Source organism: Manis pentadactyla, chromosome 2 (assembly GCF_030020395.1).
Source record: "Manis pentadactyla isolate mManPen7 chromosome 2, mManPen7.hap1, whole genome shotgun sequence".
NCBI classification, from domain to species: Eukaryota; Metazoa; Chordata; class Mammalia; order Pholidota; family Manidae; genus Manis; species Manis pentadactyla.
This window is the reverse complement of record NC_080020.1, coordinates 156,234,041-156,257,077: the sequence shown is the minus strand read 5'-3', so window position 1 is coordinate 156,257,077 and position 23,037 is coordinate 156,234,041. Positions and strand designations below refer to the sequence as shown.

The window sequence follows — 23,037 nt, the reverse complement described above, 5'->3', positions numbered from 1 at the left end:
ACCTGAGCAATGTGCACTCCACCACTGGGATTAGGGAGACCTGGCATAAGAAGGGTTCAGGGTGATCCAAACCTTGTTCATTTAAAACCTCAACCAGCAGAGAATCCATCAGTCTCACTGGGATCACATCTTTTAATCCAGAAGGTTCAGTTGAACAAGAAAAGCCAAAGAGAATCAAAACTATCATTTTGTGTTAAGAACAAAGTTGGACCCATCTGATGACTGGAGATCAGAGGTTGGCAAACTTTTTCTGTAAAGGTCAAGATAGTAAATATGTTAAGCTTTGTAGGCCACATGGTCTCCATTTCAACTAAGCAATTCTGCCAGTATAGCATGAAAGCAGCCATAACGATACATAGATGAGCATGGCTGTGCTACAATAAAACTTTATTTACAAAAACAGGCAGTGGGCCATATTTCACCCACTGACCATAGTGTGCCAACCCTTGTTGTAGATACATTACTTGTTACATATTCTCTTGCTAATTCTAGTCAGCCCTTTTCTGTCCATTCTTGTAAACTTGTGTTCCTTGGTTTAACACTTCCAGTGTTTGGCCTTGGAAACCACAAATGCTCACGGCTGCTGATCAAAGGGGCAGTGACAGTGCTCACAGAATTACTGCTATTCCTGTCCACACAGAGAGGAGACTGGTGTGTGAAGCTTGTAATTCTGTCCAGCTTTCTGTTATTAAAATGGTCTTTGAAAGTGTTCATTGAACAAAGGAGTCTTTTAGACACGTCGACCTTAGAAATTACTGCTTTGTCCTATGATCTCTAAAAGCCAACCAATCAGACTGGCTGTCTTCTTTACAACTGTTGTTTCCCTGGTAACATTTATTTAAGTGCAAGGTTGTTTGGTAAAAGGTAAAATCCTGGGAAGTCTGTAGATCAGTATACCCTGGCACAGTCTTCTGGTCACATCTATGGAGCTCTACTGATGGATTCCTTTTCTCAAACTAAGTGAGTCTTGGTCTCATTCAATTTACAAATAGGATTACAACTCAGGTGACAAACTCAGCAGGACTAAGGGCTGAGGACCCAGACCTCTTGCTGACTCCAATCGTGAGCTGGCAGAGATCACAGTCCCCATGGGTGTGTCTCTGGGGCACCTGACGGCCTCCTCCGCCTGCTGCTAACCTGCTCAGGAGGTCCTGAGCTGCTTGTGCTGAACGTCTACAGGGCCCTTAGAAAGCAAGAGAATCACGTAGGTACGAGTTTTGTCTGGGGCATGGAAGGAGTGTCATCCTGTGGCTTTGGAGTCTTAGACTAGCAGAGTCACAGCTGCAGAGGCAGCGAAGTCTGCAGTGGACGAACTAGAACATTGCAGCTGCCTCCCCCCACAGTTGGAGACTGATCGGCTGAGAATATTAATAGGACTCAGGGCTTCAGAGATTAGTTGTGTGGAGGGGTGGGGGAAGGTAAACCATAGGTAGGAGAAGGCCCCAGAGCAGGGCTAAATCTACGGCCAGAACCAGCCAAACAGGAGTCACGGCTGAACTGTGTCCCTCAAAATTAGTATGTTGACATCTTAACTCCCAGGGCTTCAGAGTCTGACCATATTTGGAGATGGAAGTCTCTGGAGAGGTAATTGAGTTAAAATGAGGTCATTAGGGTGGGCCCTAATCCAATATGGCCAAGATCCTTAAAAGAAGATAGGACACAGATGCCTAGAGCAGAGAAAAGACGGTCATTTACAGACCAAGGAGAGAGGCCAACCCTGTGGGCACCTTGATGTCAGACTTCCAGCCTCCAGCACTGTGAGAAAATAAATGTCTACCATTTAAGCCACCTACTAATCACCTTGTGATGGCGGCCCTAACAAACTCACACAAAAGGGAACAGTTTCTCAATAAATGGTTAATTTAATAGTTTTGAGGTGAACATTATCCATTCCTTAAATTCTCAATGGAGACTTATAGATTCTCCCAAAATTTGAAATCTAGGAAAACTTCTGTATGCTTTAAATAATGCTATCCTTTTTAAAAAATTAACCAAACATTACAAAGGAAAACAATCACTAAGATAGAAGGGGAATTCCAAGCTCAATGACCACCTTCTTTTCTTTTAACAAAAATCTGCGACAAACTCCCAGTTTGCACAGAAGTATTAAAAATGCTAAACAAGTGTTATGTGAACTCGGTAATGAAATGATTCTCTCCCTGACACAGGTACCTTCCAGACAAAACCCTGAATTAACATATTGGTTTATAAAGCCTGGCCCCACAAGTAAAAACTATGTAAAACAACAAAACATTAATTTAAATAGTATTTTTATACTCTTAAAATATTAAGAAAATCAGATGGGAACCAGGGAATTCTAACTTGGTTTAATATTCTTGGAGTCTCTACCTAGTTAGGAAAAATAAAGAAAAAACATGCAAATTAACAAACAATATGCTACAATCAGTAGTAAAACAAGTTTTCTACCTTTTTTAGTAAAAAGATACCTCTTAAAGATCTGGTTAAAATTTTTTAATCTAAAAAGTTTTAATCAAAAATTAAAATGTCATAAAATTACTTCATAAATCAAGTTAAAATAATTTAAAATTTTAATCTAAATGTATTTAATGCTCCTAATAAAGGAAAACAAATAAACTGTTCTGTGACTTAGAGTTCAAGATGTGGCTTCATATCTTTTTCCTGACTTTATCCAGTATAAATACAAACTTGAAATATAGCATTTTAGCTTATGCAAATCTTTTATCCAAAGAAGCTAAAATTGCTGGAATAGTCTCACAGTCCCCTCCCTTATCTTAAAGGTCAATTGGTATCACACTTTCACCTAATAGGGTCCGTCCGTAAACCTAAACATGGGCTAGAACCCCAGAGCATGATTTAAACTGTGCTGTGATTTAAAAACTTGTATCTTTATCAACTGGCTTGTGTAAATCTCATACAATATTGAAAATCACAAAGCCCTATGGAGTTAGTTGCATATGCTATGTGGCTGCAGCATTTAAAGTTCTATAGTTTCGCAAATCCTTCATGTTAATAGAGGATCAACTACCTATGGTTTCTTAAATGCATTTCCCAAAATTACTAACTGAGTTCAGGGTATTGGATGAATGAATACTGAGATGAAGAGTCCATAATCTGCATTTACCTAAAGATTTCCTAAGAAATTAAAGTGCTACGTCCCCATGTATAAATATATTTATTCTTCATGACACCCAAATCAAAACCAAATTATATAACAATTACCTTAGGCTACAAAAATACTTTTGTTAAAAACTAGAGTTTTCAAGCTTTAAATCACAGAGTCATTTAAGCATACTGACTGGCATGACTATATGTGTATATGTCTATAACAAAGTGCATTAATATTAATAGATAAAAACTCAGAACAGGTCCACAGTGTTCTTCATGTGAGGGACGGAAGGTGGGTCTTTGCCATCTCTATTCTGCCCAGGGAGCTGGATTTGCAGCTGTCACCCAGGCAGATTCTTCTATTTCTCACAAGTCTGCAACACTTAGGCTGACCTCCATTATCTCCGGATAATTGCGGAGCACTGTACGATGGGAGGCCCTCACTTCCGGAGGCGCTAAGATGTTGCCTGGTCCCCACACTCCCTGGCTGAGGCCATTCTTGGCCCACACAACACTGTGTTACACACAGCATGGCTTTGCATTGCCTCCTCCTCAGCTCCTCTGCTCCCTCTGCCTCTGACCAGCCTCGTCCGGCAACTCTCGCAGATGTTCCCCTGTCCACGCTCACAGCCACATCAGAGAAGCCTTCTGCACACGGGCAGGTCTTTGCTAGACTCTGAAGAAAGTGGTGTGGTGGCACCAAAGAACTCCTCCTCCCTCTTGCTTCCATCATCCGCAGAATGGTACCCCCAAACCAACAGGGGTGCCAGGAGAACTCAGGTGTGTTTGGTACACTCCGTATTTATCCACTTGACTGAACAGCTCAGAACATGGAAGGAGCTGTCAAGACAAAGCAGCTCACCCTCCCACTTGGGAAACAGCTGCCAATAGACTGACCCTGTAAACAAAGGAACGTTCACATGAGTATGTCCTGGTGACCATGGGTACCTTTTCTGGTTGGGCAGAAGACACCCAAGTGTAAAGGCCTCCCTGTGCCTGACTGACAGACTGAAAAGGCCCCACCTCTGCATTTGGAACATCCCACCTTTTTTTTTTTTTGAGAGGGCATCTCTCATATTTATTGATCAAATGGTTGTTAACAACAATAAAATTCTGTATAGGGGACTCAATGCACAATCATTAATCGACCCCAAGCCTAATTCTCATCAGTCTCCAATCTTCTGAAGCATAACGAACAAGTTCTTACATGGTGAACAAATTCTTACATAGTGAATAAGTTCTTACATGGTGAACAGTGCAAGGGCAGTCATCACAGAAACTTTCGGTTTTGATCATGCATTAGGAACATCCCACCTTTTAATAGAGATCCAGGAATTCACTTTACAGAAGGAATCACAAAGAAAGTTTGTTAAGTCCTAAAGATGCATCAACATCTCCAGAGTCCCAATCATCTAGAAGCAGCAGAAGCACTAAATCATCACAGAATTCCCAAGACCAGAGGGGCCAAATGGGAACACCTGCACTGACGTGGCCAGCACCATCGGCCCGTCCTTGGCGTGGAGGTCTAAGGGGACACAGGTCCCAATACTGCCTGTAAGTACTAGGGCTGGGCCCTGCTGGTTCTGTTCTTGTGTTCTCCCCTCCCTGAGATAAGCTCTGAAAATTTAGCAGCTTGGAGAACAATTGCCAGGACCATCTCATGGCAGGACCACTGATGCTAATAATGATAAACTGGGTGTGGATTCTACATGTTTGTCCATTTCATTTTTCTGGTTATTCATTTTTGTGCTATTTTACCAAAGTATCAGTCCACGACAGGCTGGAAATTAAAAATCTTCACCGCACACATCTCAGCAACTACCGTGTCCAAGGATTGCCCAATAGGGCCAGCCACCCTACCCTGCTGTCTGGAGACCCCTCCCGCGACCCTCTGTGAGGCCCTGTGAATCACCGCCCGACCCTCACAGGGGCACCAGAGCAGTGTGTTCAGGGTCTGAGGAGTCTGGCTCCTAACCACACTCAGAGCCACGAGGCAGAGCTGGGTGCCCGAGGAGACACGCTCGGCCTCCCCAGAGGGCGCCTGTCAAGCCCTGCTGACTCAGGTGGTGAAGGCCTTCTCCCACCCTGCATCCAAAATTCTTGCCAGAACATTCTGGTGCCACCATGTAGGAGTGTCTTGTTATATGATTCTCTTTTTCCCTGGACACTGCAATGACTTCTCACATAAATTCCACAGAGTCACTGTCTTTTCCTTCTTCTCACACATGCATGGAGTCCTAATAAAACCCATGGTTCTCCTGGGCTCGTGTGTGTGCCCTTGTGTCTTGTAAATTTACAACCTGCTGCTACATTTTGGTGTGTTTCCATCTAGGCTTCTCTTGAAACAGGTGAAATGGGGGTGTTGTACAGGTTGGGACTTGTTTTAGTCACCTCCCATCTTTCCTCATGGCTACCTCAGCTTCGTGGTCATTTTTAATGTCACCAAAATGTGCCTTTAAATGACTATCAGAACTTGGGGCAGTTCAGAGCAACAGTAAAACACACGGACCAGGAGTCAGGTGGCCTCCTCTTCACAGCTGCGTGGCTGCAGGCCAGATACTGAATGTCTTGGAGTCTCAGTTTTCATATCGACAAGTAGGAACACAGAACCCCACCTCAGGGGGAGTCTGGGGAAAGATTACAAGCACACGAAGCCTGGGCGAGAATCATGACAATGCCCCACACGGGATAACCAGGCCACAGATACTAAGCATTACTAATAATAGCTACCAAGCACGGACCCATAAAGTGTAGGTTCCTTTCAACTTTGCGCTTTCAAATACTGACTGCAATCCAGATGATTGCAACCACTCACTGATACGTTTCCTCGCTGTATTTTAGATTTCCTCTAAAGCAGCGTGGAAGTGGAATGCTCATGGCACAAGGTAAGGGCTTTGGGATGATTCACTGCACCTTGCCAACATGCACTGGGTCGGCCCTGTCCGAACACAGCGTGAGGACTCTGCTTCCACCGTCTTGTTGCCAGCAGACTGTGCCAGTATACATTTTTATTTGCAGATTTACAAAAATAAAAAAGCAGTACTGCAGTGTTACCCATCACTTTCTGCAGCCCCCCAATTTTGGAGCGCACAGGGAAGAGGGATGTGAGGGGCCAAGGCTCCTTACCCACGTGCCCCTTCTGTCCCTCGTCGGAGATCCTCAAGAGGAGCTCCAGGTGGGAACTGCTGATGTCCGGCGCCACGACCTTGGCCAGCCGCCTCCACTGGGCCTCCTTAACCACAAACTCTGTGCCCACCTTGACTTTCAGAATGTTGAAAGCCTCTAGCATTTTGTGGCGTTTCAGGTATGCCAGTTTGCGAATCTCATTCTTTAAAAAACAGAATTGTGTTTTTTAAGAGAAAGACTCAAGAGAGCCCGTTTCCTCATCCCAGACATTTTCAGGTCATCCAATAGCCAAAGAGAAGGCACAGATGGGTCTGCTAATGAGCAAGGTGTGGGGTCCTCCGTGGCTACAGGTACACGTAGCTAAGCCCTGTCTGCAAAAACAGAACTCCTCTTACCAAGTTCAAACGAAGGAGCCACGAAGAAGCAGCTGTGAGGTGAGAAACAGAGCAGCAGGCAGGTCCCGACTCCGGGAGGAGGGGAGATTCCAGAAAGGAAGGAAATCGGGTATGCTGCTGAGAGAGAGGGAGACCCAGGGGCAGGAGAAGACAGATCTACCACTAAGTCAATCAAAAAACGAGGAGGAGGAGGAAAAGCGGGGAAGTGAAACTAGGCTAGAAGTGGTCCGGAAAGAAGAGGTCCAGGGCCGGAAGAACAGCTGGGCCCTGCATGGAACTGCCATCTGGCCTGACCACAGGGAATCTTCCAGAAGGAGGGGTCTGAGCAGAGTTACAGTGGCCACCCGATGCCTATCCTTCCTGCGGCCTGGAAGCCTGTAACCGCATACGGTCCTCACTTACTTAATTACACAGCGAGACCTCACATTCTTAGAGGGTGTGGCCTGGGCCTTAATCCTCTTTGAGTCCTGAAAACTCTGTATGGTGCTGGGCACATAAAGCATGTTTCAGATTCATTTGCTGACTGATCCATGTTGCAGAAGATTGATTTCTGAGGAGCGATACCAAGAGACACTTCCTTCAAGGAAGGGGAAGCAGAGCAACAGTTCTGTCCCGCAGTGAAAGAGGAGAGGTGCCCAAGGCTCTCTGCGGCAGCACATTTCCAGCCAGAGGGAGGAAGTCAGAACAGGAGGGTCTCTGGGAGCCCAGCCTTTGGGTCAGGAACAGCTGAGATTCCTCAGGGCCTGGACAGGCCAGACACGTTCAAAGGCCAATTTGGCCAAATCTCAGCCTTGGCCCTACCACCTGTTTCTCTGTAGCTGCACATGCTGAAATTCTCTCTGCTTTCTACTGGCCCAGCGGTGGGAACACCCTCTAAGCAATGAAAAATTCAAAACAGAACCAAACGGATCAAAACCCAAAAGGTAACCCTTAAGGAAAATCCCCCTTTGTTGAAAGGCTTCTCTCTGTGCAACTAGTTTTATAGTATGAGAAAATAGCCAACCAGAGGTCTGTGAAGGTGGGTGGCCGTGGCCGGCGGCCAGGGGAGATAGCCGAGGCATCCGGTCCACCCCAAATACCCCAAACCTTCTGCCCACCCGACACCTCTATGAATTCTCCAGACAGAAATCAAGCAGGCAGGCATCAGGGCAGAAACTGTTGGCTTTAAGAAGTTTCCCCTTCTGTTGGAGGCAGAACGGAGTCGGAAGCTTAGAGAATATCCCCAACCCCCAATCACACAAGATGTTTCAAGGAGCCATGAGCAATCTGATGCCTCAAGAGCAGGGGGCAAAGCCAGGGCCTGCCATTGCACATGATTTCTGGACGTGCTGTCAGGCCCATCGCAAAGGCTGCTTGAGAACATCCCTGTCTAGCAGAAGAGAGGAAAACACCAAATAAGTTCAGACTCACCAAAGCAAAAAGAAAAAGGACACTTTCAGACATTTAGCAAATGCACTGGCCAGCCTCCCTGCCACTGCACTCAGCGGATGCCTGTACCTGACTCCTCACCCTTCGTCAGGCAGGTTACCTTTAAGTGCTTCCTGTAATTGTTGTAGACCACAGCCAGAAAGACGGACATGAAGATGTAGGTGTTGATGATGAGGTAGGTTATAAAGTACAGAGAATACCACCAATTGAAGTCATAGGCAGGCATCCTAGAAGGAAATAATTATGTTTCATTGTTTTGAATCCCAAGGGCTACAGTGCTTAAGAGGTGACATGCCACATAGATGATCCAAGACCACAAGGCACAGAAAACCTCTCAATCAACTCTCCCTGAGATGGTAGAATGGAGTCTTAAAGCCACCACCATCCCTAAAGCTAAACAGCTCGCTCCAAACCTACCTTCTGGAATTCTGAGCACCTCATAGAGGCACCAACTTGCCCAGCAGGTGGGATCTGGGAGATCCCCCAGTCCCATTCCCTACCATCATTGAGAAAATAGAGGCCTAGAAAGAGAGCACCTTGCCCAGAATTACAGAGGAATCAAAGTGTGGCTTGGGTTTACACTCAAGACCCTATAGGGACATCAGATTGCCTGCTGGGGGGCCAATTTTCTATCCACAGGGAACCGTGAGAACCAAAGGGGCACCATTCATCAAGGCACCAGGAAAGAGGCACAAGCCAGCATGCCTGCCAGCACCACATTGGTGGAAACGGGGGTGCTGGCACGGCTGGCAGCCTGGGGAACCCAGGAGGGCTGGGAGCTTCCTCTCACTTCTGTTTTGCCTACGCCAGGCCCGGGAGTGAGCAACAGCCCAAAGCAAGTTGTTATGACGATCCCGTTTGGGACTAGGGGACAGACGCAAAACACAGCAGGATGAGATGGGACACTGGCATTTGCAGTTAGAGCTCTGTCCACACCCTAGAGCCATGTACTCAGTGGAGCACTGTTTAATAATTCTACCTCCATGATCAAGGTAAACCCATAATACAAAGGAAGGTAGAATAAAACACAGTGTCGTCCTCCTAAGTAAAGTCCACAAGTGTGAAGAACTGGCATTTGGGGGGGAAAGATGACAACTACTAATCCTTACTTGTCTTGCCTATTTCCTTTAGCCAGAAAACCGCATCAGTGTTTAGGGGAACAAGCCATGAGTCCTTTACAAAGATGTTTGAATTCAACACTTAAGTGAAAATTTCACAATAAAAAGCAGACTCAAATATTTAAGAGTTGTATCTCAAACAATGTCTCCTGTGGTTTTCAGTTTTTAAAAAAGTCATCTAACTTTAGTTTGACATAGAAAGGGTATGCTATCACGAGTGTAAAATTCTGTATTCTTCAAAATTTTACCATGAATATGAATAAATAGAAAATCACTATTTTCCCTCTCTCAGTCCAGCTAGTGTTAGGAGACAGCTGCTTTGAACAAAGTGAGTTCTGTTGCAGTAACAGATGTCCATGAACATGAACTGGGGACAAGCATACATGACGTCTGGGCTGTTCGCAGTCGTGACCAGCACATAGAGCTCAAATGCTATCTCCAGGATGTTCGTGAAGTAAGCCGATCCTTCCACTGTTTTAAGATTCCTAAAGAGGAACCAAAAATACAGAGTGAAAAACCTACCCACATAAATAAAATTGTGGTTTCTGATACACTTTTCCTCCTTCAAGAACACTCCCAGGGTGTTTGAATGAGGAAGGTGGCGTCTGGTGACAGACGCGGCCGCCAATAGGCTGAGCCAGTCATGCGAGCATTCGTGGGTGAAAACTTCCAGAGCGGCCTGCTCACCTATCCCCAAAAAGCTTCAAGGCCATAAGGGAGAATATGAGCATATTGAACATAAACAGGAGGAAGACGTAGAGGATATCAGGCAGAGTGTTCCGGATGCTTCGGAAAGCCCTTCGGATCTGTGAAGACAAAATTTCATGTCATTTACAAGAAATTGGCTAATTTTCTGCAAAAACCGAAGTCAAGCCCAAGCCCTCGTGCATCCTAAAATGTATCCTTACCTGACGACTCTCGGGGAAGTTAATTAGGAAGACTGGCCTTAAGACCCTGGACCATCGAATGCTGTGAATGTTAACAGCTTCCAAAGACCCATAGATAATCAGATCGATCAAGGTCAGCTGTGAGAGACACGGGACAGATGTCAGTGCCACACACTAGGGGACAGAGGAAGTGATGGTGTGGATACCTGTTCTCGGATCTGGAAGGAGGGTCACAATATGTCATGAAAAATGCAATTTTCACAGTTTGCGATGTAACATTAATAGTAGCCATCATTTGTGTGTTTACTAGCCACAGAGTATAAAAAGCACCTTCCATAATTATTCTATGTCATCCTCACCAAATCCCTAAGGTGAGCAGGCACTTTTCCTAGATGGAGATGCTTGAGGCACAGAGAGGGTGAGCCCGTGGCCTGTGGTCACACAGCCAGTAAGTACAGAACTGAGCCGGGAACCCGGGCAGGCTGAGGGCAGAGCCTTTACAGTGTCCTGCTCCCATACTCCGTCTTACTCAACTGTAGCTTTTCTTCAACTTGACACACCAAAGAGCAGTTGTCTATCCTAGTAACAAAGGTAGGAATATCTAGGATACAGAAAATCCTTATACTGATCTTTATTAGGGGCAGGTTTGTGATCACTGAGGACAGGGCAAAAGAATAACCCAGTGTATGTTAGAAAAATGCAAGTGAAAAAGAATCATCTACCATATTCAAAAATGTTAATTCAGGGCCTTTGGTGGCAGGGCACAGAGGATCCAGCACGAGGATGCAACACCAGGAGAGGGGACATGGACACAGAAAGCAGCTGTGCTGGCTGCCACGCTGGGCAACCCCCAGAGGAACGGGTGTGGCTGTCCCAGGATGCAGGGACAGGCACATCACAGAGGGTTTCGTCTGGGGAGGCTTCACAGAGCAAAGCAAAGGGAGAGCTTTGAAAGAATAAAACTGAGGAAGGTCAAGAGGCAGTTAGTCGTGCTAATGTCTTCAACTGAACTGAAGCTGCCCTCTGCCTTAACCGAGTCAGACCAACCCAGTCTTTTCCTTCACAGTTCTCACCTTTGACCACAGACTCTTGAGGCACGACAGTGAGCACTCACCACTATGGCCGCCATGATGCAGATGTTCTTCGTATCCTTCCAGAAGACCATTTGAGGAGTGACTTTTGCAAAATGTATGAGTCTCCCGAAGAACGCCGTCAGACAGAGCACTTCCACTAAGGAGGTAGTCTGCACGCCGAAAACAGAGACTCAGCACAGCACCCAGCCATCAGGGGCGTAACTCAGTTCTCTCATAGCACCCTCAATGCCAGCCTCTGAGAATCAGCGATGTCCTTAATTTTAGGGCAAGTTGCAGCAAAATTCTTTGCTGGTTGGAATGGTTTCTTCCTCTTAAAAGGAAACCTGTCCTGGAGCCTCAAACTCCCCACCCAATTGGCAGGGCTTGCTGACTGGGGCCCATTCAGGCAGAGGCCCCAGAGGGCAGGTCCTTAGGACAGGGAAGGACAGGGACAGCAGAGGCACATGTTTAGATTCAGAAGAGACAGCACGGGACGTTTAGTTTCCCTAATAGCAGAGTAACTCTCCGAAGATGTGTTTTGGAATGGTGGGTCATTCCTTGGACTTCACTGCCCCTGCTGCCCTATTTGGTGAGTTAGAGAATGGAGGCCACTGAGACCCAGTGCTCAGTCCTGGCCTCTCCTCTGTGAGGTGCAGCACACGACCTCCCAACTCCCTACAGGTGGTGAGATTCGCAGGCCCTGCTTTGCCCACGATTGCGTGAAGTGGTAGTTCCTCCCTACGGGCACTTTCCTCCATCAGTGGGGAGGGAGGGTGACAAAGTAGGAAGAAATGGGGAGGGCCTAAGGCTTAGGCCAGGAAGACAGAAAGGTCTAGTGTGAGGGCAGGAGGGATGGACTCCCTAAGGGACAGGGAGGAAGGGGCTGGCTCCGGACTCTGAGAGCAGCAGGTGATGCAATCCCCACCCCCCAACTCCAAGCACCTGTGTCCTGGGCACATACACGGGCTGCTCCCCCTTGCAAACCTTCTGGCTCTCAGCCTGTCCATCCCTGAAGGGCTGTAGGGACTCACTGTCAAGGTCAGGCTTGCAAAATGGCCTGGGGCAATTTCAGGACCCCCTGTTTTTTTTGCCTGTTGATGCTAGATCAGGGCCAGAGCACCCATAACACATTTAGTTTTCGAGACTTGAGGTACAAATGCTGGCTGAAGGAACACTGAAACTCAGAAGGCCAACCCAAGGCTCTATGCAACCAGTAATGCGCAGAGGGGTGAGGACCTGGGAGATAGGCAAGGGGCTGCGCAGACAACCCTGTAGAATGTTCCCCTTGGTCCAGGTGGGCCAGTGTTAGGGAGAGACTCAGTTGGGTCTGTGAAAGCACAGCTCTGCTTCTTCAGACTTTGTTTGGATAGTCACTAGGCTTAAAGTTCTCTACCCAGAGACTTCGCTAACTGCAGAATCTGGATCACACGGAAGTGTGCAGACTGTCACCTTGGTGGCCCCCAGTGAATCATCTGGTTTCCATTCCCTTATGCAGGGTCCTCTCCTGCTGACTCAGGGCTTGGGCACCTGATGGACTTTGTACCTCAGCAAGTGTGATGCAAGAGGAGGCTTGACAGTGCCTGCACACTGGGATGCTCCTTGGATTCACCACCACCATGGGGAGAACCTAAGCCATGTGGAGCAGCCGTGTGGGAGACAGCAGGGGGCACTCTGGCCCACCGCTCCTGCAGGTAGGCTCCCAGCCTCCAGAGATCTCCAGAGCACCCAGATACCTACTATGCCAGCCAAGTCTCCGTGTGCAAAAATATGCCCAGGTTAGCCCACTCACCCACAGAATCACGGGAGAAAATACAAGCCTGTTCTGTAAAGGGAGGGGCCCATGAACTTTACCTGTGAAAGGACCAGAGAATAAATATTTTAGGACTCTCAAGTGACACAGTTTCTGTCACAACTACCATCAGAGAAGAGAGCAGCATTGGGTTGGGAATTAGCATGAGAACATTGTGAACATATACTATGAAAAAAAAGCTGGGAATGTGGCATGTGCAAGGTGAATATTACACTACCTTACGATACTGTCCACTTGCCAGTAAAGAAATATGCTTTCAAAATACAATTTTCTATCCATTTAACCCTGTGTGCAGAGAAGACAAAAATCTTCCACTCTGTTTAAAAAGACTTATGATTGAAGAATCAGCTCAGCCAACCCCCAGCAATAAAAATAAAACCAAATGCATAGTTATTGAAATTTGAGAAAGAAAAGTAAGAGGAGTGGGGTCCGACGCACGTGTGACAAAGTCTGGTCAGCCAGTCTGTCTTTAATCCTTACCAAGAAAGGTACTGGAAATAAGGCAGGTTCCTCAAACAGGGCGAGGGAAAGGTCTACACAGATAAAGAAGTAGGTGGCAACTCGCATTGTCCAGTGGTTATAAAAATAGTAAAGCCTGAAGAGGAAAAGAATAAAGGTGATTATAAACTAGGTGCAGGATTAGGCAGGACCCAAACTTCCTGTTATCCCATTAGAACACCAGTGGCAGGTAAAATACAAGCTATGCTTTTTTTGTTTATAAGTATGTATCTAGTACAAAAAGAACTCCCCTCCATCTCCACTGCCTACTCAAACCTCCCTCATGCCAGAGGTAATCAACATCAATAGCACCACATTCCCTTTACATTCAAGGGAGCAAAAGGGCGGTGTAGAATTGAATGCACACTACAAAACACTAACAGAAAAAAATCAGGGATATCATCATATCTCACAGCACATTCCCGTAACACTCAAGCCAGGATCAGGCCTTTCCTCATGGGGTGGTTGTGGCAATAATAAGAGAATTCTTTTCGAGGACTTGGAACAGTGGCTGACGCAGAGGAAACCCTCAGTTAAAAGGACCAATTATTATGTGGATGGCAGCCTGGCTGTTTTAAAATATGCGTCATGCATCTGTCTTGGTGGAGTCAGAGAGATCTCATGGTCACATGACGCTCTTCCTGGGCAGGGGGACAGTCCCCCAGACTGCTCGACAGCAGCCAGGAATGAGGCGCTCACTGCTTTGTGGGCACTAGCGCTGAGCCCTGATGGTCTGAAATGGTTTTCGTTATCCTGAGCCAAATCCTTGGTCTTAGTCCATCCTCTAGGGGCTGAGACAGAAAGCTGAATTCTCATGAAAAGAACAAATACACAGATTTCATCAAAAGGCAACAGAAAGAAAAAGAACACATCTTTTGACTCAGGTGGCTCTGAGGAGACAACTCTAAGGCGAAAAGAGGATGACCTTGGGTTGTATTTGGCAGGTCCCATCTCCTGCCCTGCACCGTATTCATTTGCTCACTTATCTGTCTTTAATATAGTTATTGAATGCTTCCCTATGTGTGAGGCTCCCTGCTTTTCTACCTTAAAAAAAAACATTGGATTTTGTCCAAATCGTTTTGGATACACCATACCATATAGAGTTCTCAAACTATGTGTGGGAACAGTGTCTTCAGTTTGGGTTCAACTTCGACTAGCAAGTGCTGAAGGTCAGGTGGTTCTGCATGACGGTTTAACGTTTTACCTGATGGCCCGAGGGGATGTTTCAAATGGAATATTCCTGTTATACTGGGCATCAGAAACATAGGCAGCTGCCAGGAGCAGGTCCTGCTCCTCCTTGGGAGAAAGTAAGGGGAGAACAACAGTCAGAGGAGGAAAGGATGCTCTTTTTTTGTTTATAACTTAGTACAAAAGGAACTCCCCTCCACCTCCACTGCCTACCCCAAACCCACTCTTGCCAGAGGTAATCAACATCAATAGCATTGTATGTGCACCTCCAGATGTTTTCCTGGGCACTGAGCATCTGCAGTGGTGCTGAGACACAAGCACACTCAACTTTCTTGAATTCAAACGTGGGCTCTCAGACGAAGAAATGAAAACAAGAAAGCACTGAATGGTGTATATACATGTACCCAAGGGGTGTATTTATACAGACATACATAGGGCTTGTGAACATATTTTTGACTCTCTAAAAATATCAAGATGGAATCACATTTGTCAGACACAATGGAGTTTTTCTGATAAACAATCGCAGACACTGTGGAGAGGTGCCCAACACACCCTCACTCCAATGTGAACTTGAACTTTAAGCCGTGCTAAACCACCATGTCTCAAGGACCGACATGACCAAATTCTGCTGTGACTGTGACCTCTAGCTTTTCAAAATACCAGCTGCAAAATAACCTGGTGGCTCTAAGGTTTCCCCCTGTGGATCTTTACTTAATATGCACCCTCATCTCTTGCCAGCACCAATCTTAATTTCTGACAAAAAGCTTATGTGGTTTTCCTTAACCTTGTGTTTTTTGCCTTCAAAAGCCTCCCCCATTTTGTGGTCCGGGGGAACACAACTCAAGTGCCTCTTGAATCTGTGTCTCCTGGCCTGTGGTCCTGACAAAACCTGAATGAAACTGTGTCTGTTTAGCCTGACCAGGCTCTTGGCTTCCATTCTTGACCGACAGGCTATAGACACACAAAAACACAAACACAAAATTACGTTTTTTATTTATCAGTAGTTGGGGGGAGGGGTTTCAAGGGTAATTTGACAAGCAAATCATTGCCTTTCTTGATGACTTTTGAACCTACCTTGTGTTTCCCTCAGTGTTCCTCAATGTTCCCAGGATATGCTTAGAAATCTCTTTTAGGTAAAAAAAATGTCTAAAACCAGTAAGAGTTGATTTTTTTAAATGAACACACACTAATTTTGAGAAGTTCCACTGAGCCTCAAAAAGGTCATACTGGGACAGCAAAGAATTCTGATATTAAGGCTTTAAAAAATATTTAAAGCGAAATCTCTTAAAGCCACTCTTGTTCCCAATTCTAAAAGATGATGCTACTAACAGCCTTCCAGCCCCAGAGAAACAATTTGTCCACAACATGAGCAGTTTGACAATTGTAAATTTGAGGTGCATCAGCCACACACCTTCCAAGTGGGGAACGGAAACAAATGCTCACCAGCAACCTGGCCAGATGGGCCTCAGCACTTTACCTCCATCAGACATCACCCAGACACTGGATGGTGAGTGATCTAAGCACCATGGCACCCTTCCCCATACCCCCTTGCCATCTGAATTCATGCCTGTGATGTTGAAATGTGCCAACACTTTCATAATGGTCAGTTTACCTTTATATTAGCATTTCAACACTTTCCCATTACTAAGTGCAATTACATTCTGACATCAGCCTCCTTTTAAAGTCTCATCTGCTCTATCCTCAAGCCCTACTTGTCTTCCTTCCCTGCGTCCCATTGGTGTGCGACTTTTAAGTCTCCTGCCCATTTCTGCTTGGGAATTCATCCTCTTAACAGGCAGGCTTAGTGTCATGAGCATTCTCGCTTGGATTAAGGCCATTTGTATCCTCCCATAAAACAAATTGTTTTCATCCAACCCAAGAATGTGGCTTATGTTAGACATGCTGCTCCACAGCTACACATGCTTTTCAAGATTACATGGGAACTGCTGCCCATATCCACCGTGAAAATGGCAAAGACCGAAGAGCAGATGTTCCCCCAGATGCAGCTTATAAATGGCTTTGTCCCTCAAAATAGCAGCCCAGCCTGGGAGGCCCTGGTGACTGCCAGGGCAGTGGTTCTCAGCTCCACCACACACTACACTCACCTTCAGAGCTCTGGCTTTTAAAGATCCCGTTGCATCAGCATGTCTGGGAAGTGAGACCCAGGATTGAATTTTTAAAGCTCCCAGGTGATTCCAACCTGCAGTAAAGACTGAAAACCGCTGGTCTAAGTATGGCCATTTTTACCACTCGTTCTCATATTTTGTATTTTCATTTCACGGTGGCAATGACTGACTTCTCTCGGCTTCCTTTCCTCTTCTCACAGCTGGGACATTTCCTTTCCTCTCCACAAGATTTAAAAATGTATTAACATTTCTGTGTTTTTCTCTTGCCACCCTCCCAACTTTGGAAGCCTTCATTCTGAGGAAAGGTGAATACCTTAGAACTCCTTAGGGAGAAGGGGCGGAGGGCGTGTAGGAGGGAGGGGCAGATGGATTCCAGAAGCTCTCAGTGGACAGCAAGGAAGCCCCAGAGTAGAAAGAAACAACCCTGAGCTCCGCATGAGTCAGGCACCAAGAACTTTGACAGAACACCAAGTTGTTAATAGAAGTGCTTTGAAAAAAGCCGCTATGTTTTGTTTAGATATATAAGAAAACTAACATGACCAACCATAATTTAAAGTAAAGAGAAGTTACTGTAATTTTTTTTTAATCTTTCTTTTTTTTAATTTATTTTATTTTGGTATCATTAATCTACAATTACATGAACAACATTATGTTTACTAGACTCCCCCATCAAGTCCCCCCCACATACTCCATTACAGTCACTGTCCATCAGTGTAGTAAGATGCTTTAGAATCACTGCTTGACTTCTCTGTGTTGCACATCCCTCCCTGTGCCCTCCCCCACATTATACATGCTAATCGTAAGTCCCCCTTTCTTCCCCCCATTTATCCCTTCCTTCCCACCCATCCTCCCCCAGTCCCTTTCCCTTTGGTAACTATTAGTCCATTCTTGGGTTCTGTGATTCTGCTGCTCTTTTGTTCCTTCAGTTTTTCTCTTTGTTCTTATACTCCACAGATGAGTGAAATCATTTGGTGTTTGTCTTTCTATGCCTGGCTTATTTCACTGAGCATAATACCCTCTAGCTCCATCCATGTTGTTGCAAATGTTAGGATTTGTTTTCTTCTATGGCTGAATAATATTCCATTGTGTATATGTACCACTTCTTCTTTATCCATTCATCTACTGATGGACACTTAGGTTGCTTCCATTTCTTGGCTATTGCAAATAGTGCTGTGATAAACATAGGGATGCATCTGTCTTTTTCAGACTGGGCTCCTGCATTCTTAGGGTAAATTCCTAGGAGTGGAATTCCTGGGTCAAATGGTATTTCTATTTTTAGTTTTTTGAGGAACCTCCATACTGCTTTCCACAGTGGTTGAACTAATTTACATTCCCACCAGCAGTGTAGGAGGGTTCCCCTTTCTCCACATCCTCGCCAACATTTGTTGTTGTTTGTCTTTTGGATGGTGGCCATCCTTACTGGTGTGAGGTGATAACTCATTGTCGTTTTAATTTGCATTTCTCTGATGATTAGTGATGTGGAGCATCTTTTCATGTGTCTGGTGGCCATTTGAATTTCTTCTTTGGAGAAGTGTCTTTTCAGATCCTGTGCCCATTTTTTAACTGGTTTATTTGTTTTCTGTTTGTTGAGGTGTGTGAGCTCTTTATATGTTTTAGATGTCAACCCTTTATCGGATATGTCATTTATAAATATATTCTCCCATACTGTAGGATGCCTTTTTGTTCTATTGATGGTGTCCTTTGCTGTACAGAAGCTTTTCAGCTTGATATAGTCCCACTTGTTCATTTTTGCTTTTGTTTCCCTTGCCTAGTGAGATATGTTCATGAAGAAGTTGCTCATCTTTATGTACAAGAGATTTTTGCCTATGTTTTTTTCTAAGAGTTTTATGGTTTCATAACTTACATTCAGGTCTTTGATCCATTTCAAATTTACTGTTGTGCATGGGGTTAGATGATGATCCAGTTTAATTCTCTTACATGTAGCTGTCCAGTTAGTTACTGTAAATTTGAAGGAAAACTCTTGCCCATGTTTTTCCCACTGTCACTATAAGCACTGTACCTTCCATTTGCCTCTCTGCCTCCCTCCCTTTCTGCTGTAGGTCACAGGCACACTGATGCCCACAACAGAGGTGATCATTGCTTTCCTTTGCAACCCCCATTCAACAGCTGCAAGTGACTTCTCTTTGCCTAGAGTGCCTTCAGAACCAGATGTCAAACCCCTGGCTTCATATTTAGGGGCTCCACAATCTCCTCCCACCTCTCCAACTTTGTCTCCCCTACTTTCCCTACAGGAACCCTCTTCTCTAGCCAAAACTGGTGGACTCATCGTCCACTGGCCCACAACCAGCCCCACTTTCACCCCTTGATGTCTTGCTTACTTAAAGCCAGGGGTGGATCTCCCTCATTGGGGGCCCATCTCAAAATTTCCCTTTCTCCATGAAGACTGGCAATATCAGCAGCTTCTACTTCCATTTGGAAAGACTACCAAGAGAAGCTGGGGTTGGGAAGTATATTGTGGGCATTCCATTTGAAGAACCAGCTGCTAAGGGTTGGCTGGGCACAGCAGCATGGCAAGATGGTGCGACAGTAGGTGGCAGTTTGGTGCTGGTGCCAACACTTCACGTCCCCCTATGCCAGAAGGCCAACAGCTAGCAGGCCAAGGGCAGCCTAAAAATGTGTTTTGTTTGGCCCACACAGTGCTCTGTGGATGCTGATCATTAATACAATTTTTTTTTAAACTGGAGCTTATACAAAAATGAGAACTTCTGGTTTCTCTTTAAGAGATCATAACATCTGACAGTGTGGCCTGTATTTCAGTAAGCTTTTGCTACCCACCCTGGTACTCAGTCACCTGAACAAACGCTTATTATCTCCCCAGATTCTGTGGGTCAGCCAGGCAGTCCTTCCGGTCCAGGCCAACCCAACTGCTCCCTAGGGTTATCTGGGGCTGACTGGTCTAGAACCGCTGCACTCACATGTCTTGGCCACGTGCATCTTGCCACAGGCTAGCCAGGGCTCCTTCACAGGGTGGTGGTCCAAGTGTTCCCATGAGCAATGCTCCAGTATTTTTCATACCTCTACTTGCATCACATCTGCTAACGTCCCATTGACCAAAGCAAGTCTCATGGCTGATGGTCTCAAGGACTGGAGAAACCGACTCCACATCCTGATGTAAGGAGTTGCAAAGGCTGGTTGTAAATGGGGAATGTATCCAGGATGGGAAGAGTTTGTGGCCATTTTTGCAATCGATGATGGCCCAGGGGATCATAACTAACTGGAGGTGGGCACCTATGGTCATTTTGAGCCTTGGACATGCTCTCCATGTTCCCACAAGCCCAACTTACCTCATTCCCTCCCAGGCCCCTGGTTTCTCCCTGGCCCTTGTGGGCATTTCAGCTGGTGACTGCCTGATTTACCTAACTCTCCCAAGCCCTCCAAGTTACTGCCATTTTCCTCCTGCAGAGGACTTCTCTACATATCACTGTAAGCAAACACCAGGAGACCACGAGCCCAAAGACAGCAGAATCCAAGGCTTGGATGAAAAGGTTTAAGAATAAGAACATTCAAAAACAAGTACATAAAGTGTCAAGAGGTGATCACATCGAGTCACAAAGAAACAGCATAGGACGCAGGCTATCAGCCTTGGCTTTAACCTGGTAGCTTTAAAGTTCCTGTTGCCTGGCCACACCCAGGCCAATTAAATCAGAGTATCAGGGATAGCACCTGAACCCAGGTGCATTTCTGAAAGCTCTCTCAGGTAATGCTAACAACAGCGAGGTTTGTTAGCTGCCACTGGATTGTTTCTATTGCAAATCTGAAAGTGTTGGAAAATGCACCAAGGAGTAGGTTGCCATCTTAGGAGCTGCCAAAAGAACCTCCAGGTAGAAAAGTGTTCTAAAAAAACTGCTTGAAAGGACAGAGTAGAAATGTATTTAGGTGACTAGGCAGTTTCTTATTAAGTGACCCCAAACTAACTTTTAAATAGGTTAACCAGGTCATACTGGCCACCAAGTGTCTGAAGTCAGAGCCTCTGTTTAATGACTCAGTCATTGCTGTTATCTCAGTAAACAAGGAGATCTGAGAATTACCTTTTGGTACCTGGCTTCTGGCCTTTTATGCCTGCACTCCTTTGAAAGGTGTTTGAAAGATACCGACATAAATACCTGGATCCTGCAGACATGCATTAAAGCCAAACCCCTCACACAGGACTCAGCCAGGCCTCTGAGCTGTTTTCAGCTCCCTGCATTTCTTGAGGTTTCAAATTATTAGTCTTTTCTTTCTTTGCTTAGACAACAAAGCATTAAGTACACAGAATAGTCTCAAGTTAAAACAATTTTGTTGCCATGGAAGACTGGTGATCCCAGACCCATCACTGTGCAGAACAACAGAGCAAAGCCTGGGCTGGGTCAGAGCTGGGGACCAAGAATCCATCCCTTGTCTTTCTCCTTGACTGGCTTTCCTCCACCTGTTCCCTTAGGGTTAGGGGACATAGTAAAACCACTTTCTGGAAGTGCCCAAGGCCCTTTGGGATGCCAACAGGCCAGAGAAGGGGGCCAATGCACCAGCAGGGTTCTTAAACCCCTCACCCGAGCCTGGCCTGTGCCAACCAGAGCAGGCTGCAGGAGCCGCTGAGCAGAGGCAGGGCTATACCCCAGGAGAGAAGAGCTGAACGGGCCAGCTCAGGGAGGCCGGGAAGAGGGACTAAAACACCCCCACTTCCCACACACTTCCACAACCAAACGCCAAAGCAGCACACATGAATGGGCCCGGGGATGCCTGAGGCCTGGCTGTCATTGCCCTGGGCCTGACTGCGTGCCCTGGGCCTGACGGTGTGCTCTGGGCCTGAAGACCACTGTCTCCCCCACTCCTCTGGACGATGTGATTTATCACCCCCACCGTAGGAGCGGGTACCCAGAGGCCAAACCATGCTTCTGGCTCCATCCTCTCGTAATGCACAGTTCAGATTTCCTCAGTCAGAGCCGTCGCCCCTACCACGGGAGCAGGGCCTCCCTCTCTGCGGAGTCTTGGACTAGCGAAAGAAAACAGTCCAGAAAGGACTGCCTGGAAGCTCGGCTGTCAGAGCGAAAACAGCTGAGCGGCTGTGCAGAGCCTGTGCTCGGCCCCGCAGGGATCGGGGAGCTGGCTGCACCAGCACTCCCAGACCTCCATCCTGCCTGCAGCCCTCCTCCCGGGAGTTTCCCTGCCATCGGACCCTAAGATCTTTTCCGCCGCCATGGAGCGAAGCGCGGGCGTGCACGGGCCGCCCCGACGGGGAGCTCACAGGGGCCCGTTCTGCTGGGACAGGATTCCAACTCGGAGCCCGGTGACCATCCCAGCTCGGCCGGCCCCGCCTAGGGCGGCGGCCAGGGGAATTGGCTTGACAGCTCCCCCCGTAACTGCAGCCTGCGGGGCTGCGGCCCGGGGAGCTGGTTCAGGGGCGCCAGCAGGAGTGCGCTTCCCCTCTGAGCACCCGGAGCGCCGCCAGCCCGGGGCACAGTCCGCGCGGAGCGGCTCCTCGCCCGCTTCCCCGCACTGGCCTTCGTTTCCAGCGGCCGGCGCGGGTTCGCTTGCCACCCCGGCGCCCCAGGGTGGCCCGCGCGGGGAAGGCAACCTCGGGGCGCCGTGCCTTACCTCTGGGGCGGGCGGTTCCTCCGGGGGCTTTGGGCACGGGGGGCGCAAACGCCGGGCTCGGCCAGCCCCGGGCATCGCGGCGGCGGGGACGCGGGAGCGGCGGCGCTGCGCCGCGGACTGTGGGTTCGGCCGCTGGGCCCGCACGTGACAGCGGCGGCCCCAGGGCTGAGGACCGGTGGAGGGTCTGCGGGTCGCGGCCGCACTCGGAGCCGGGGGCGGGGACGCGGCGCCGCGGGGGCGGGGAAGCGAGGGTCGGTCGGGGAGCGACCGAGAGGCCACCTGGCCGCGTCCCCACCCGCGCGCACGGGCTTTCTGTTCCAGTCACACGGCAATCAGGCCTTCGGCCCAGGGTTGATTTGAGAACTGCGTTAATATATACACAGCGGCTGCCGCTGGCCCCTGCCCGGCATATGTTGGGCCCCTCCCAGTGCTAGCGGAGGCCGGGTAATTGCTGGGTGAGCACGCAGTGGGGCCTCCTAGGGCAGATGCCTCTGGGGAGAGGGCGCGGACTCGCCTCCCACACCCCGCCTCCCCCAGTTTCAGTCTGGCCAGGAACTCACGGGTGCCAGAACTAACGAATTTTTTTTTTTTAATTTAGATTTTCGTGAGAGTGTTTCTGATATTTTTTAATGTTATTCATGAATTAATAATAATAACATGCGAGGCCAATTCCTGGATGAGCCTTGGTGGGCAGGGCAGATGGTCCTCA

General features: G+C 47.3%; 1 protein-coding gene across 3 annotated transcripts in view; it reads right to left on the bottom strand.

Annotated features, from left to right (window-relative positions):
- LOC118931546 (two pore calcium channel protein 1-like) overlaps window positions 1-22,770 on the bottom strand; it is a 35,396-nt gene extending 12,626 nt beyond the window's left edge. The window contains exons 1-9 of one of the 3 annotated variants that reach the window (XM_057496989.1): window positions 22,329-22,770; window positions 14,627-14,718; window positions 13,405-13,519; window positions 11,156-11,284; window positions 10,063-10,179; window positions 9,842-9,960; window positions 9,538-9,639; window positions 8,137-8,263; window positions 6,214-6,415 (exon numbers count right to left, since the gene is read on the bottom strand). In XM_057496989.1, the coding sequence (XP_057352972.1) occupies window positions 6,214-6,415; window positions 8,137-8,263; window positions 9,538-9,639; window positions 9,842-9,960; window positions 10,063-10,179; window positions 11,156-11,284; window positions 13,405-13,519; window positions 14,627-14,718; window positions 22,329-22,403 (1,078 nt within the window). In that variant the 5' untranslated portion in view covers window positions 22,404-22,770. The remainder of the gene's footprint in view (window positions 1-6,213; window positions 6,416-8,136; window positions 8,264-9,537; window positions 9,640-9,841; window positions 9,961-10,062; window positions 10,180-11,155; window positions 11,285-13,404; window positions 13,520-14,626; window positions 14,719-22,328) is intronic. The other 2 variants (XM_036924127.2, XM_036924128.2) reach the window with 2 other exon arrangements.
- Between the last annotated feature and the right edge of the window lie 267 nt (window positions 22,771-23,037).